Source organism: Rhea pennata, chromosome 1, assembly GCF_028389875.1.
Source record: "Rhea pennata isolate bPtePen1 chromosome 1, bPtePen1.pri, whole genome shotgun sequence".
Taxonomy (NCBI): Eukaryota; Metazoa; Chordata; class Aves; order Rheiformes; family Rheidae; genus Rhea; species Rhea pennata.
Window position 1 is genome coordinate 187,532,322 of NC_084663.1, and position 14,352 is coordinate 187,546,673.

Genomic DNA, 14,352 nt, shown 5'->3' on the forward strand with positions numbered 1-14,352 from the left:
TTCCAATTGGAATTCTTCAACAAATGCCCTGGATGCATTGGCCCTGCATAGATTTTGCAGTCAAAGAAATGACACTGTCTGTAGGATTTTTTTTTTGTTTTTAATTTTGCAGCAATCTAAAGGTGTAGGAATCTAACTTTGGTGCGGTAAGCGAGGGTACATAAGCTTTAGCAGTTTCTAAAACTTCTGAATGGTTTCAGTATTTAAGAAAAAGAGCTTTCAAAACAAATGATAAAGGAATAGAAACTTGTCTTCTTACTGGTTAAAATACATCAAAACCAGCAAAAACTTAGAGTAGGCTAGGAATAAGTGGGAGGCTGGCATAGATTTAATATGTACAGTTGGAGAATACTTCAGACCCTAAAACTTTAGGAGAAAAATGTTAGGTATAGGGGATAAACTGACTGTTTCTTTTACAGCTGTTTCTAAAAGATTATTCATCAGTTGAATATTTTAGTATAATAGATAGGATAAGATTTGAGATCTTCCACCAACTGAAACATCAGTTTAACTCTTGCTTCAACAAGATGCCAAATGATTAAAGCTAGGAAGTCTTCTAGTAAAAACATTAATGACCAGGCCGGCAACATTGGATTGTTCAGATATTCAGAACAAAAAATAACATGTTACCTTTTTCCTTTTTATTTATAAAATCCTTAAGGGTAAATTCTGCTTTCTATTGCAGCACCTTACACAGTGGTTCTGTAGCACAGACCTGAGTGTCTTTTACTGTCTTTTTACAGGTAAAATATCTAAATATGAGAACTTGTATATCTTGAAGGACACCTCCAATGGTTGCAGCAAAGCTTCCTCTCATCCTTCAATGAGTCGTTTTGCTGGAGGTTTATTTTGTGAAGGCTTCTGTAAAATTGCCAGCCTATGTTTCTGTCAACAGTTGATCCTTCCATTTGTACCCAGGTTCTTAATTTATACAGTTTTAACTATTGAATAAAATACTTATACATTTTTCTCCGGATGTCTTAGTAAATAAGAGAATATGTTGGGAGGCAGCTAGAAATAGACCTTCTAGAGGGTAGTATCACTGCAGTATTTCATATTCTTCAGGTGAGTTTTGTCTCCTGTTTATCTGAAATCATCGCCCAACAGAGGATGCTTGACAAGGTCTTTTTTTTTCATTTGTGAGAGTGTGTGTGTGTGTGTATAAAAAAGGCTATTTGTTGGCGTTCAGAATGTAGCAGTTTTGGGGCCCTCTCATTACCTGTCTGTCAGAAAGCTGGAATAGAATCAAGCAGTAAACACACTGCAGAAATCTCCTTGAATTTAGATTTGTCTGACTATTACAGGGATAGGACTGAAACTCCCATATTGCAGCTATGATCTTTGGTTTGTGAGTATTTGGCACAGCAAGATCTATATTTTTTTGTAAAGAATTAAGCATAGTTGACAGTAATGAATGTTGCAAATATATCTGCTGTTTACAGACAGAATTCTATGGTGTCCCCATGTCTCACCAAAACCTCAAATATATCTGTGAATTTCTCGATAATATGCATCCCTTGGATAAGGAAAGCAAAGGATTAATCTAAGTATTAATGATGTTAGTAATTATTCTGATAATCTGAAATTTTGAGAAGGAATAACTATCTTATATATAGTCCAAGGAATAAAAGGTGATGAGTTTGTTAAAATTCAAAACAGATTTGTGAAGCCCAAGAATACTTATAAAATATCGTAGCAGATTCTGTGTGCTGAGGGCAACCTTTGTTCTGTTGTACGTCCGGCAGCTAGTGTATGCCTGGGGCGTGAAGGCAATACTGTGTTTTACAAGTACATCTTGGTGAAAAAAAAAAAAAATCGGGAGAGAGGAATGAGGAAGGAAATCATTCCAAAACAGGAGAGAGAGGATCTGTTTTATAAAACTGATAAATGTTTAGACTCGATGCTTATATTGATATCCTGGAGAACTAGAGTCTAATGGATACCTAGTTTCTCCATTTAGTGGTGGTATTGGATCTCCCTAAAGCAAAGTTAACAGTATTGCAACACGCAAACATCCTCAGATAGTGCTTAGACATCTTAGATGTGTCTGTATTGCATGCAGCAACTCTATTTGCCTTTTCTCTTATCTTAACACAAACCATAATGAGTATAAGACAGGAGTCCCATCTATGGTTCAGTTCCAGAAACTCAACTCTGCAGCTCAAAGTGGTACCCACTTTTCCAGCAGGGAGATGACAGGAGCCTCAGGCCAGAACAGGGACTGAACAGATAATTTTGCATTGTGCCCACCGACATTGTACAGGCTCGTGTTTCTTGGAGCGCACTGCAGGCTAAACACACAAATTAGGATTTGTATGGGCAAAACATCTTGGTCGTCAGAAAGAAGACTAAGAAGTCTTTCCTGGCCAGTTCAATGGTGAGGCTAAAGGAATGATTCACATCCAAGAAGATGCCCCATGACTTGTTGTAGAGCAGCTGAAGAGTAGAGCTGCCTTGGTGGAGGCTCGATGTTGCAGTTCAGTAACCACTCAACCAGCAAGTAGCCTTCCTGCAAAATATCCGTAATAAATACATCTTCATTTACATTTGTGTTTTCTTGGCTTTCCTTAGAGGCTTTAAAAGCTCTGCGTTTTACTTCAAATGTGTATTAATTTTGTTAAGAAGTATACAAAAACGTGCAGAACTGCACCCGAGAAGAAGACACTCTCTTCTATCAGCATTTAGCATCTGCCAGGTTCAATTATTAGCAGTTCATTCTGCAGCCGCAATCCCCTTTGAGAACATGTTACTCATGGACATGGATGAGCTGAGGCCGATTTTCTTTCTTTTGAAAAAAGGCTGTGTCTAGTCTAGGGATCTAATAGAAGAAAATCATGATTTATCACCTTCTGACATAAGTAAGAATTTTTACACTTTTATATTAACTTATACTTTGATATTAGAATTTCTTGTAATGCTTAACTTTTAAATAGTTGTTTTAGAGAGTTTTAGAGTTACTTAAAGTAACTGTCCTTGGTTATTTGGAAAAAAAAATAAAGATCTTTTGTTTTTCTTCATTTAAAATGATATACTGGAGAGATAAGTATTTCTGTAATGAGTTATATGAACAGACTTGATAATTATGTTGCCTCTCAGATGCCTTCCTGTTTGATAACATCCTTTCATACTTAGTTATTCTTAGAATATAAAAATTAAACTTTTAATTATTTTCTGACTTATTTACTTACTCTTATTTCAGTTATTTTCCTCCTTTATTTTTTTTCTCATTTTACATGAATTAGCCATTAAATTGAAATATATTTAACTATGTAATGAAATGGAAAGAACATACTGTGTACCTACAGAGCAGGCCTAGAACACTAAGAGTGCTTTCACTCTTAACAAGTAATCACCACCAGATTTTTAAATTCTTTTTAAACTTAAGCAAGATATTTTGTTTCAATGTAACTTTATTAGCAGGATTAACGTTAACATAATTTTCAAATTAAGTGGTAAGCCTTTATTGCTTTAGTGGATGCAGTTTAAAAAAACCCACAGCATCTAAATTGCTGCCCTTTTTGCAAATAAACTTGATTTTTATTTCCTCTAGTTTTTGAAAGTTTTTTTTTTATAAACAGTCTTTTTTAATAAGTTGAATAATCTATGATATGTTTTACCTCACTGGACTTACTGTTTGCCAGAAGGTTAAAGCAGAATAGAAAGGCAGTCTGTCCAAGCCTGGGACTAGACTAGTAACACAGGTATTAGGCATGTTTTGATGAAATTAGCTGATAAACTAAAGTTAAGAGAGAGTTTCAATAGAAAAGAGGCTTCAGAGATCAGATCAAAAGGAAGCAGATGATTCTGAGGACTGAAGTAATAAATAGTTAGAGACGTGAATGGTACGTCATGCCAGATTCTTGCTTCAGTTGCTGTGTCTCAAATGTTTGAAGGACATGGATGCGCTGCATACTTGTTGTATGACAGGCAGCTGCTAACACGGTACAGTTATGAGAAAACAAAAGTAATCCTGAGATGTATTGAGAGGGTCTTCCAGCAGAGAAGAAACTAGTGATGTCTCTGCACAGCAACCTGCACTGCTGCAGGGGGCTAATTGCCTCTATTTGAAAATGGCAGTTCCAAATGGATGGGGCTGGGAAGGACTGCCAGGCTGCCTATTGCCCTCATCATCCTCTTTAGAGGAAAAAAGAGTTTGGCTTCTTTAGCCTCATGCTGAAGAATGAGTATCTGATAGTGCTATAAGTACACTGAGCAGAAGGGAAGTTCCTGAAGCTAATGAACTTGTTGGTGAAAGTATAAATGGATTTAGTCACGGTAAATAGAATTTGAAAAGTTCAGAACTTTGTTCTTTTAGTCAGAAGTTTTCCTGAAGCAGAAAAAAATAACAGGCAGCAGATGGACCCAGGCCTGATGTCCCTGAAAGCAGGGAGAGGGATTCTGTGAAGTAGGAAGCTGGGCAGGCTGATGTAGGAGCACTTTGCTAGGCTTCTTGGTATGTCCTGAATCCTCATCTGAGAGGACAGAATGAACTGCAGTTCAGCTAAGATGTTGAGGCCTGCATGGTACCAAGCAAGAGGCTACTCTCATCACCTAACAGAGGTCAATCTGAAGGGCTTGCTGTAGGAATTTGCGTGTTTAATTCTCCTCTGAGCAAAATCATTTCACTTCAAGGATGGTCTTGTGCATTCATCATCACCACATTGTTTTCCTTCAGTTACCTTTTAGTTCTCCCTCACGTGCATATTGTGTTTTTTTTTTTTTTTTTTGTTTTGTAGGACGGTTCGTGTCTGGCTAAAGAGAGACAGTGGGCAGTACTGGCCCAGCATATACCATGCGATGCCATGTAAGTAAAAGAGATGTTCATTTTCTGCTATGTATTTGCAGAATGGCTCTTCTCAGTTTGATGAAGCTTCGTGTTTATGACCATTTCCAGGCTTGCCACTCCCCATTAAATACTCTACTTGAACAATCCTGTCAGCTGCTCTGAAGCTTTACCAAGTTGCATGTTAATACAAAATCCCATCTCTTAAAATTTAATGTAAATTATATGATGTTTTAAATGCTTATGTCCTTTGTTATTGTATCAAGTGCCAGTTACATTGTTTTTACAAGTATTTAATGCAGCACAGCCTTTACGTAGAGCAATTTAAATCAGATCCTATGCTCAAAGTGGGAAAAAGAAGCCTTTGGTGGGTGAGGTGCCCTTCTTTCACAGAAGGGCCCAATGTCAGGGAAGGTTCTCTGCACAGTACAGTCTTTTACCAATGTGCCAGTGTGCAACGCAAAATGGCAACATTGATATAAAGACCTCACAAGCTGGTGAAACTTGCAGTGAAGGTGGGTGGGAATACCCTGAAATGGGCTAAATATGTGCTAAAAGGAAAGTGGGAAGAAGCAATAGAATAAGTGTAAGCAATGGCGTATTAGCACAGGGCAAGGTAAGGCAGTTTGGAAAGACGGATGGCACAGAATCTGCACAGGGAGAGTTCAGCAGCAGAGAGACCTGTGTGTGAAGAGTGAAGGGCAAAGAGAGGTAAAGGATGGGCTCTCAAGAGGTGTTAGCAGCAGAGCAGCAGCAGGAGACAAATACGATAGCAAGGGATGAGCACCAAATGCAAAAGCAGATCAGCAAAGGTTGGAGCTCAAAATGCAGCCTTGCATTCTGCTCAAATGGAGTCCATAAAGGTTTATAAGTCTGCAATATAAATCACTCTGCCCTTCTGCTTGCACGTGCTCAGTCCATTAAAATGCAATGGTAAATGGTTTTATTTGATAAGAACTTAATGTCCAGTAGCTAATACTAGAGCAGAATATTAGACAGAGAAGGTATATCTTCCAGTGAAGGAGCAAAATCTTTTTACTATGCTCAGATGTGGAAAACCAAGTGCTGGGTTAGTCCATCTTCAGTGAGCTGATGAACCTGCTGACCTTATGTCAGACAGATTGGGGAACATTTGCCCAGGCCCACTGAGATGTTGCCACTATCTGGAAAAAGTAGTATTTTAAGATAACACAACTATAGACAGATGGCATCTGTCTCCATGAAACATAGATATAGCTGTGAAACAGTTCTGATTCCATGGCAACATAAACTTGGGGACCTAGAGTGGCCATGGTGTTTGACTGCCTGCTCCAAGGAAGCATGGATTTGGTAAACATAGAGGAGGATCCCTCTTCTTTTTTTGCTGTGGGTAAGCTTGTAAGAGTATGTCAAACCTTGAAGGTATTTTCTCTTCAATATTTTGCTCAAAAAGGGTATTAGAAACTACCTAGAGATGGTGGTTTCTGTGGAGCTCTGCCACAGTTACTAGCAGTGGCCTGAGGTTCTCTTAAACTGGCTAAAGAGGTTTGCTTTCCCCAGTCCAGCTGTTGTGAAATGGCTCGTCTAGCAACTCAGCATTGACACTTCTCTGTGTGTATTTCTCTTCTACTTCTGTCTACCTCTAACAGAGGGGACACACTATTGGGAACATGAAGTATATAATTGGATTATTCCTGCATAATTCAGTTTCCAAAGGCAGAAATTGGAGCGTCAGTGTGTATTTGCCCTGTATATAAGGGGAATTACACAGCCAAGCTTCTGCGTCAGGAATATCCTGCCCAACCTCTGTAGTGACTATGGGGCTCCTATTTTGTTCCAGTCTGAAATCCAAACCATAGCAAGGCACTGAAGTAGAGGGCCTTCAGAGTATTTTTCCTGGCTGTTATTTCCAAAGGATTTTAAATTTCATGAACTTGAGTACCCCACCATAACACACACACACTTTTTTCTCTCTCCTTTTAATGAGCCTAAGTGCTTATGTATCTGAATGTCATTGTCTAACTTTTACTAAAGCGTAAGCTGCTGCAGTCGTGTCACAACAAGTGGTTTCACTTTAATTACATTAGTGTAGCTAGTATGGACATAATTTTAGTGCTGACGTAATGATTTCTGCAAGAGTACATATTACTGAAGAATTCCCTTAGGAAAATGATTATAGCAGGATAAGTGTCTTTCTACTGCTATGTTTATGTACACATGGATCTGGAGCACAAGAGTGCCTTTTTTTTTTATTAGCCCATCTCAAGCAGCTGCTTGCACCTTTGTGTCTTAAGTGCTTCAAGCTATTTGGAAAAAGCATACTTCAAATAGCTAGTTTACCTGAGACAGTTTCTGCAAGCTATTAATTGTCTTCAGAGATATTAGTAGTCCTTTCAGTGTATGCACAGTCTAGTTTTTAAAGCTAAAATACAGATTATGTTAATTCCAGCATTAAATGCCTTTAAAAAGATTTGATATTTACTCTGCTTATGATTGTTTTTTCTTTGTTAGGTATTTTTTAATGTTCTCATTCCATTACAACACCACTGTCTGAGGAGAAGGTAAAACCAAAGAGTCAGGTTTACCTTTTCTGAGGAGAAGGTATAGAAAGGAGCACTTCAACACTTTTAGTAGCCCTAATTGAAGTGTTTTCATTCTAACAGTTCCCTTGAACTGAAGCCATTTCTCTGATTTAATTGAGTCAATCATTCCAGGAATGAAAGGAAAGAATAAAGAGAGCTGCCTGATGGGATGGGAATCTGGTAGGCTTTCTGCTTGCTGTTGGTTATCCTGCAGGAAATGTTTGAAAAGGGAGTCAGTACAGAGGGTAGAACAATTTCTATTTAATAGCCAACATAGACTCTCCTTCTCTTCATGTAGCTGTGCTGCCAGCTAAACTAATGAGGATGATCTGCTGAGCTGACTGAACTGTTTAATCCTGAGTGAGGCATTATGCAAGCCAAGAATACACCAGATAGGCAGTACTGCAAAAGGAAGCACTCAAAGCTAACTAGTAACACTGCAAATAATCATAGTGGAGAATAGAGACCAAGAGGGGAAAAAATAGAACTAAGAGCATATCAGTGTGTATATTTATCACAAGAATATAATTAAAAAAATGAAATTTGCTACTACAGAAGGGGCGAGAATCTGCCCCTCGGTACAGTTGGCAACTGCTACTAAAAGCTTATTACTGAAGTTTTCTGTTGGGACAGCAGGATGCCCAGCTGCATGCTGCTGTGTTAAAACAGTCCCTGCCAGCTGAATGCAAGTTCAGAGTTTCTCATTTAAACCAAGCATAACTCTTAAACTCTTTTTAGAAAATTCTGGTTTTTCACTGGCATGTGAGCCTCACCAGATTCTCAAGAGAGCGTAACACGACTTACTTGCATGCAATTTAAGAGTATATCCTGATGTTTATAGAAAAGTATTGGTGCAAGAAAACAATGTCTAGTTTTCAACAGACTTTTATTTTGGCCATAGTATATGATTACTATAATAGTGTTGTCTATGGTGAAAATAGAGTAGGAGATGGTTAGACTCAGAGTCCTGACTGGCTGATACATTGATAATTACAAGTTAACTTTCTTACTCCAGGTATAAGATGCAAACATCTGATGTAATAAAATGTTTGATTTTATTGTCAGTAAAGTTCAAGCAAATATAGGAAACTAAGTTATTTTGCTAAGTAATCTCTCAGATTCATATTGGAATGTCTGATATCTCTCATATCAAGATACCACAACTGCTCTTGTATGACATGCCTATTTTCAGATAACTTCAGCAAGAAAGTAATGAGGGAACTGGAGCAAAAAGTAGAAGTTATTCCATATCCTAATAAGTAGGACTGAATGAATTACAAGAACACTTTTTTTAATGCTTGGAAGGGGCAAAATGATGAACACCACTGTAAAGCATGTTAGCTAGTTCTAGGCTTTCCAGAACTTCAAGATAATGAGGATCACAGTTTTGTTAACTTCATCAACATGTTCATTTTTTTCAGCTCCATGTTCATGCATGTCTTTTAACCCGGAAACCAGAAGGCTGTCCATAGGTCTAGACAATGGTACAATCTCAGTAAGTACATGCAAAGATTTCTAGTTGAAATGCTTCCCTTTTGAGAAATATATGCGTGATGTTGTGGTGAGGATATTTTTGTTAGTGTTTGGAAGAGATAAAGTTTACTGCTAGTAGAACTGAAGCTGCAGCATAGAAAATTGAAGTTTATTACAAAATTCATGCCAACTGCCACATAGATATTGAGTAGGGTTTGCAGTATTTATTAGACATCTAAACAAAATGACTTAATTTGCATATCTCTTAAAAATAAAAACATAGAAAAACAGCTGTTGTTTTATTAAATTTGAGTGCCTTATAAATCATACCATTCCAAAGTTTCCTGAAAGCAGCAATTTTAAGAGGAGAAAAATAATCTTCCAAGAGGCAGAAGGTAGATTATAGTTCCAAATCTAGCTATTTTTCCAAACTTTGTGGTTCAGATTTTATGTTTTCATCTCACTTCCTTCATAGGAGCTATTCCTAATTGGCAGTGCTGTTGTTGAAAAATTTGGTTCATTAATATCTAAGAGGGTCTGTGTGCATGGAAAGGAAACAGACTATTAAAGCAGGAGCCTGTCTTTTAGTGTAGAGACCGAGAGTAGTAGTTGACCTTATTCATTGGATCTGTCTTTGAGTTGACTGGCTAAGGGCTATATTACTTAGTAGAATAGACCTGTGGGTCAGAGAAATATTTTTCACTTTTGCCTAATCAATAGGCTGCACTTTCAGTTAAAGAATATTTTGCTGCCATTTCAGACTCCTGCTGCTGGTGTCTCTGCCTTACCGGCTTTATAACTAAATGAATTTGTTTGCAGGTTGACACATGGGCAGCTGTTTGCACTAAAGTCAGCCCGATATTTGGGAGAGGATGTATGACCCTTTTAGCTGTTGCCTGTGAGCTAAATCAAAGATGTGAAGGTTTTGACCTATAAAGCTATTAATGGCTCAGTAACGGAGATTTTTAGTGGCCATAGGAGATTTCTGCTTTTGTGTCTAGGCAACAGGAAGAGTGCCAGAGAATTCTCTGCACCTCTGAAATTCCCTCCTTCCCACTCTGTGAAATAGCTTTAATTTGCCAGTCCTGCTAGGCACATTTGTTGCACCAGCCTTTTGAGGAATGTAAAAGCAACTGTAAAGGAGAAGGTATTTAAATACTCTGGCTTGATGCAAGAGATGTGTCCTTTGTCTTCAGGGCATTTTGCCTTGATGAGTGGGAAGGTGCTTGAGTCTGAATGGAGTCAAATATTTTCCATTCTAAAGCTAAAGACAGTAAATGAAATATTCAGCTGGTAAACCAACATGTGACTTTGGGTAATTATTAGTCTGTATTGCTGTGTCTATAGGCAGATCCTATCTGTTGCAAAGCTGTGGGTTTTTTTCCTTATTCTGAATACAAGCTTTTAGGGGGAAGGGCTTGTCTGTGCTGCTTGCTTTAGTCCCCACTAGCTGCAGGCAGCTGCATGGCAGTAGATTGTGCAGAACATCTGCTCCACAAACTTCCACAAGTTCACATCCCTCTGTAGCACCCTAAGACTTGTAAAAAAAAGCCAGAAATGTAATGTGCTGTAAGAAGTTGTGGAGGCGTGGAGGGGAGAAGAGAAAGGGTACCCGCTTGCCATATTGAGGTGCTAAAAAGCACTCCGAGGTACTCAAAAGCAGGCTGCAACCACTTTCCAGAGGAAGGGGAAATTTTTCCCTCTTGGGCACAAATATGATGATCAGTTTAGCACAGGAAAATACAAGCAGGGTACTCTAACCACAAAATAAGAGAACTGACTGCCTAGGGCACTCACTTTTAACTCTGTGACCTCAGAGGAAAGTACAGGTAACTTCTGCTAGTAGTCTCAGTATTTGGTAATTGGTCATCTGTTCCATACACTTCTGGTAACACTCAGCATCATTGTGTAAGCTGGGTGCAGGATAAAAAAGCTCCATACTGACATTCTGCACCTTCATTTTGACTGTATAAACAGAAAGGACTCCTGGAAAGGGCTCTAAGCTCATACAGTTCTCACATGAGTGCCACATAACGCAGTACAGGGAAGTAAGGTTTTTACTTTCAGAAGTAAATGGGGATAAGTAAGCGGAACAGCATTTTTCTTTTGCATGAAGTTTTTGATGGCTTTTGGTTATAAGCCTGGCACCTCAGAAGTGCGGATGGTACATTTCAGGAAGGACGGAAAGCTATGCTATTGTCAAAGAAAGATGTTCCAACAGTAACCTTGAGGTGAGCTTTTGTGCCCCACTTTTTCTATGTGAAACATGGTAACAACAGGGTGACAATTTTTGGTTCTGCAAAGGTACAGTAAGAGATTGTTTTCAGCCTTTTGTAGCTTCTCTTCAAGAAGGCTACACAAACATTTGTGCAGAATAATAGACTTTTTTGAGTGAAAGATTGTCAATCTTCTTGCTTGATGAGCAGGGGTACTTAAAGCAAAAAAAAAAAAAAAAGTGTGGTCTTTCGGTCTTTCTTACACTTTGCAATGCCATTTTAAGAAGCAACAGCATGTCTGTAATTTTATGTCTTAGCAACTGTCTTTTTGAAGCCAGAATACTTTTCTGTGGTCATAAACCCCTTGGTCTTAAGTGGAGGAAAGAATGTTTTAATCTCTCAAATACCACACAGAAAAGCAATAGAGGAAAGGTCTTTCAGTTGTAGTAGTCAGGGGACTTCCACAGCCAAGATAAGAATCCTTACCTAACTTTATCCATCTGAAAGTTAGCTTCCTAGAAAAAAATGAATCATTAGGCTCTGCAGCCATAAGGTAGAGGTGATTTGCCCTTAGGGATTTCCATGTTACTTACCCTAGAAACTGTCTTAGAATGGCATGAGTATCTCTCCCTGTTCCCTATGGAAGGAACTGGGGGATTTAGCTTTTATGTAACTGAAGCCAGATGAAATTATTTTTTTTTCTTTGACCATGCTTGTTCAGACAGTTATTGCACACTCTGAACTGAGCAACAAGGAAAATAGACCATCAGGGCTGCCTCTTCAGACTTCTTCTTTGGAGATGATACTTACTAAATAGATTCATCTTCCACATCACTTAACCTTGCAGATGTCCACAGATTTGGCCATAAACAGCACTTTGAATACCTTTGATTGAGTTAGGCTCTACCTGATGGTATGCACCCTTCCTCCTTGCCCCTGTAGCAAGATTAATATTTTTATCTTCAAGAAAACTACATCATATTTTATGTCCTCTTCCAATTTTTGTATTGTATAAAGTGAAAACACTGTAATAACTTTACATAGCTTTCTTTGCAACGGGAATAGATTCAGACTATGCTAATAAATTTGAGAGTCTTCATCCACCCTCCTCCAGTTCTCTTGCTAGTTGGTTGTTCTCTGGAAGACATGGGGAGAACGCTGTCAATTGCTCGAGTTAATAGGACAAAGCCAAGCCTCTAGGGAGATCCTCCCCATGCTTTTAAAATGGCATGGTCTATCCATGGTAATCTTTCCCTGTTCTGATAAAAAACAAGCACTGACTGAGTCAAGTGGGTGACCTCAGCCTTTCTAGCTTGTTAAGAAGAACCAAACAGCTGTCTAATGAGAACTGAGTGTCAAGAGCTCTGAGAGGCACAAAGTATCTATGTATGGAAGGATAAAAACCTCTTTCTGTTGGCAGGATGTTTTTAAGAAACGTAGTCGATGTTTTTGTAGTGCAGATGACACAATGTATGTGCAATAGGGCATGAATTTCTTGAGCAAGGTGCCCTGCGTTAAAATACCTGTCCATTGAAGCAATTAATACATTTGGCCTTGAGAGGGATAGGGGAATAAATGAAATGAAAGAACATGTGATGGTGTAAAGGGAAACATGAAGTAAAAGGACTGGAGAAAGATTAGAAAATGCAAAGAAGGAAATACATCTCGAAGTAACACATGCTTTAAAAGGAGGAAAGGAAAAGCAAGATTTTTTTTTTTTTTTAGTGTCCAGTATTCAAGTTAATGGAACTGAATTTATTTTGTAATGCTGTTACAGACTCTTGAACCAGTTCTTTCCTTTATCTCTTTAGGGAAAGTGGTGTGTCAATAGTAAATACACGTGGTTTTTATTTAAGCATATATAGGCAATCAATGCTTGGGTAAACCTTAGTATTCCAGTTGTGCTTGATTCTATGCATTATAGTTAAATAGATTCAAAAGTCTTTCAGACTTTCACTGAAGATGTCTTAATAGGATGGTCATGTCAAATTTAATATTGACAAAATGCCAAAGAAAGACAAGAATGCAAACTACATTCTCCCTCCTGCTGAAGTCTGGTCACCTGTATTTGTGTGCCACCACAATGAAGTTCGGGTTAGTACCAGGACATCTGAATTGGTGGCAAAGGCAGACATATTCCCCTACTGTGTCCAGCAGTTAAAACTGTTTCTCTTCAGTTAACAACAGCAGAAAGTTAATGGTCTGATAACAAAAGATCTTGCTTCAAGTGGGCATTGTAGTAAAGCATTTTATGTGGTGTTTTAGGATTCTTCAGGCAATGGTTAATGAAAAACACTTTTCCCCATAAGCAGATAGGGAGATATAGCAGATCTTTAACGCTTCATGATTTTTAGAGTCAAGATAACCCTGGTATAGAAATCTAGCTGACTTAATTGATTTGTTACTGCTGTTCAAATAACACTCCTCTGTAATCTTCAGCTGCCAGGACATAGCTAATATGAGGCAGATTAGAGCAAAGGAACAGAAGATGAAGTAGATCAATTCCTGAGAACATATCTATAATCAGCTTATGAGCAGAAATGACCAGAGCATTTATGTGTAGTTTGTTATAAATTATTAATATGATATGTCTTTGGACTCCTTGTTTTTTCCCATGTTTCTCTCAGTATTTAGTGTATGTATGTAGATACCTGACTGTGGTTTGAAAACCAGTTCATGTGATGGTGCTGCAGAGCCCACCTTCTGCCTAGATACTCGCTCCAGAGTAATGTTGCAGGAGTTTTGTTGTGACCATTCAGTTTCCCTGCTTTGAGGAACTCTCCTCTTTGAAATAAGCAGCAGGGATACCCAGGTGCTCATTCAGTTTAATCATATGGGGTTTTTCCAAGAGTCGAGGCTGCCTCACAGACTGTTAGCTGCTGGTTTTCGTTATATCTTTGGTCGAAAGTCAGATCAGCAGTTAAACAGCAGCTCAAGGGCAGCAGGACTGCATAGGTGTGCTCTTCCCCGGCCGTGGGAGTGAGCCACGCTGGGCTGAGCCAGGCTGAGTCACACCACTAGGCAGCAGAGTTTATCCTAAACCACACTCTATGCCCACACACAACTGCTTGTTAGCCACAAGGAAGCAGCAGTGAAGCAAGAAAGTCTGTTTCTAAGATTCTAGAATAAATATTAACCAATAGTGGGATCAAATCAAGTGAAAGTCCAGATTTAGTATTAGCCTGAACTGCAGAGAGACTTAAGTTGATCAGAAATCTTACATGTGCTCCCGTGATGGATCATGGGCATGTAGTTTGGGCTAAGAGGCTTCAAGGTGCTCTTACATTTTTAAGTTGAATTTTTGAAGTGTTTGATTTGG

General features: G+C 38.6%; 1 protein-coding gene across 2 annotated transcripts in view; it reads left to right on the forward strand.

The window, feature by feature from the left end:
• The window catches only part of WDFY2 (WD repeat and FYVE domain containing 2), a 66,209-nt gene that overhangs the window by 29,777 nt on the left and 22,080 nt on the right, over window positions 1-14,352 (forward strand). For both annotated transcript variants that reach the window (XM_062567048.1, XM_062567050.1), the window contains exons 2-3: window positions 4,737-4,804; window positions 8,766-8,839. In XM_062567048.1, the coding sequence (XP_062423032.1) occupies window positions 4,737-4,804; window positions 8,766-8,839 (142 nt within the window). The remainder of the gene's footprint in view (window positions 1-4,736; window positions 4,805-8,765; window positions 8,840-14,352) is intronic.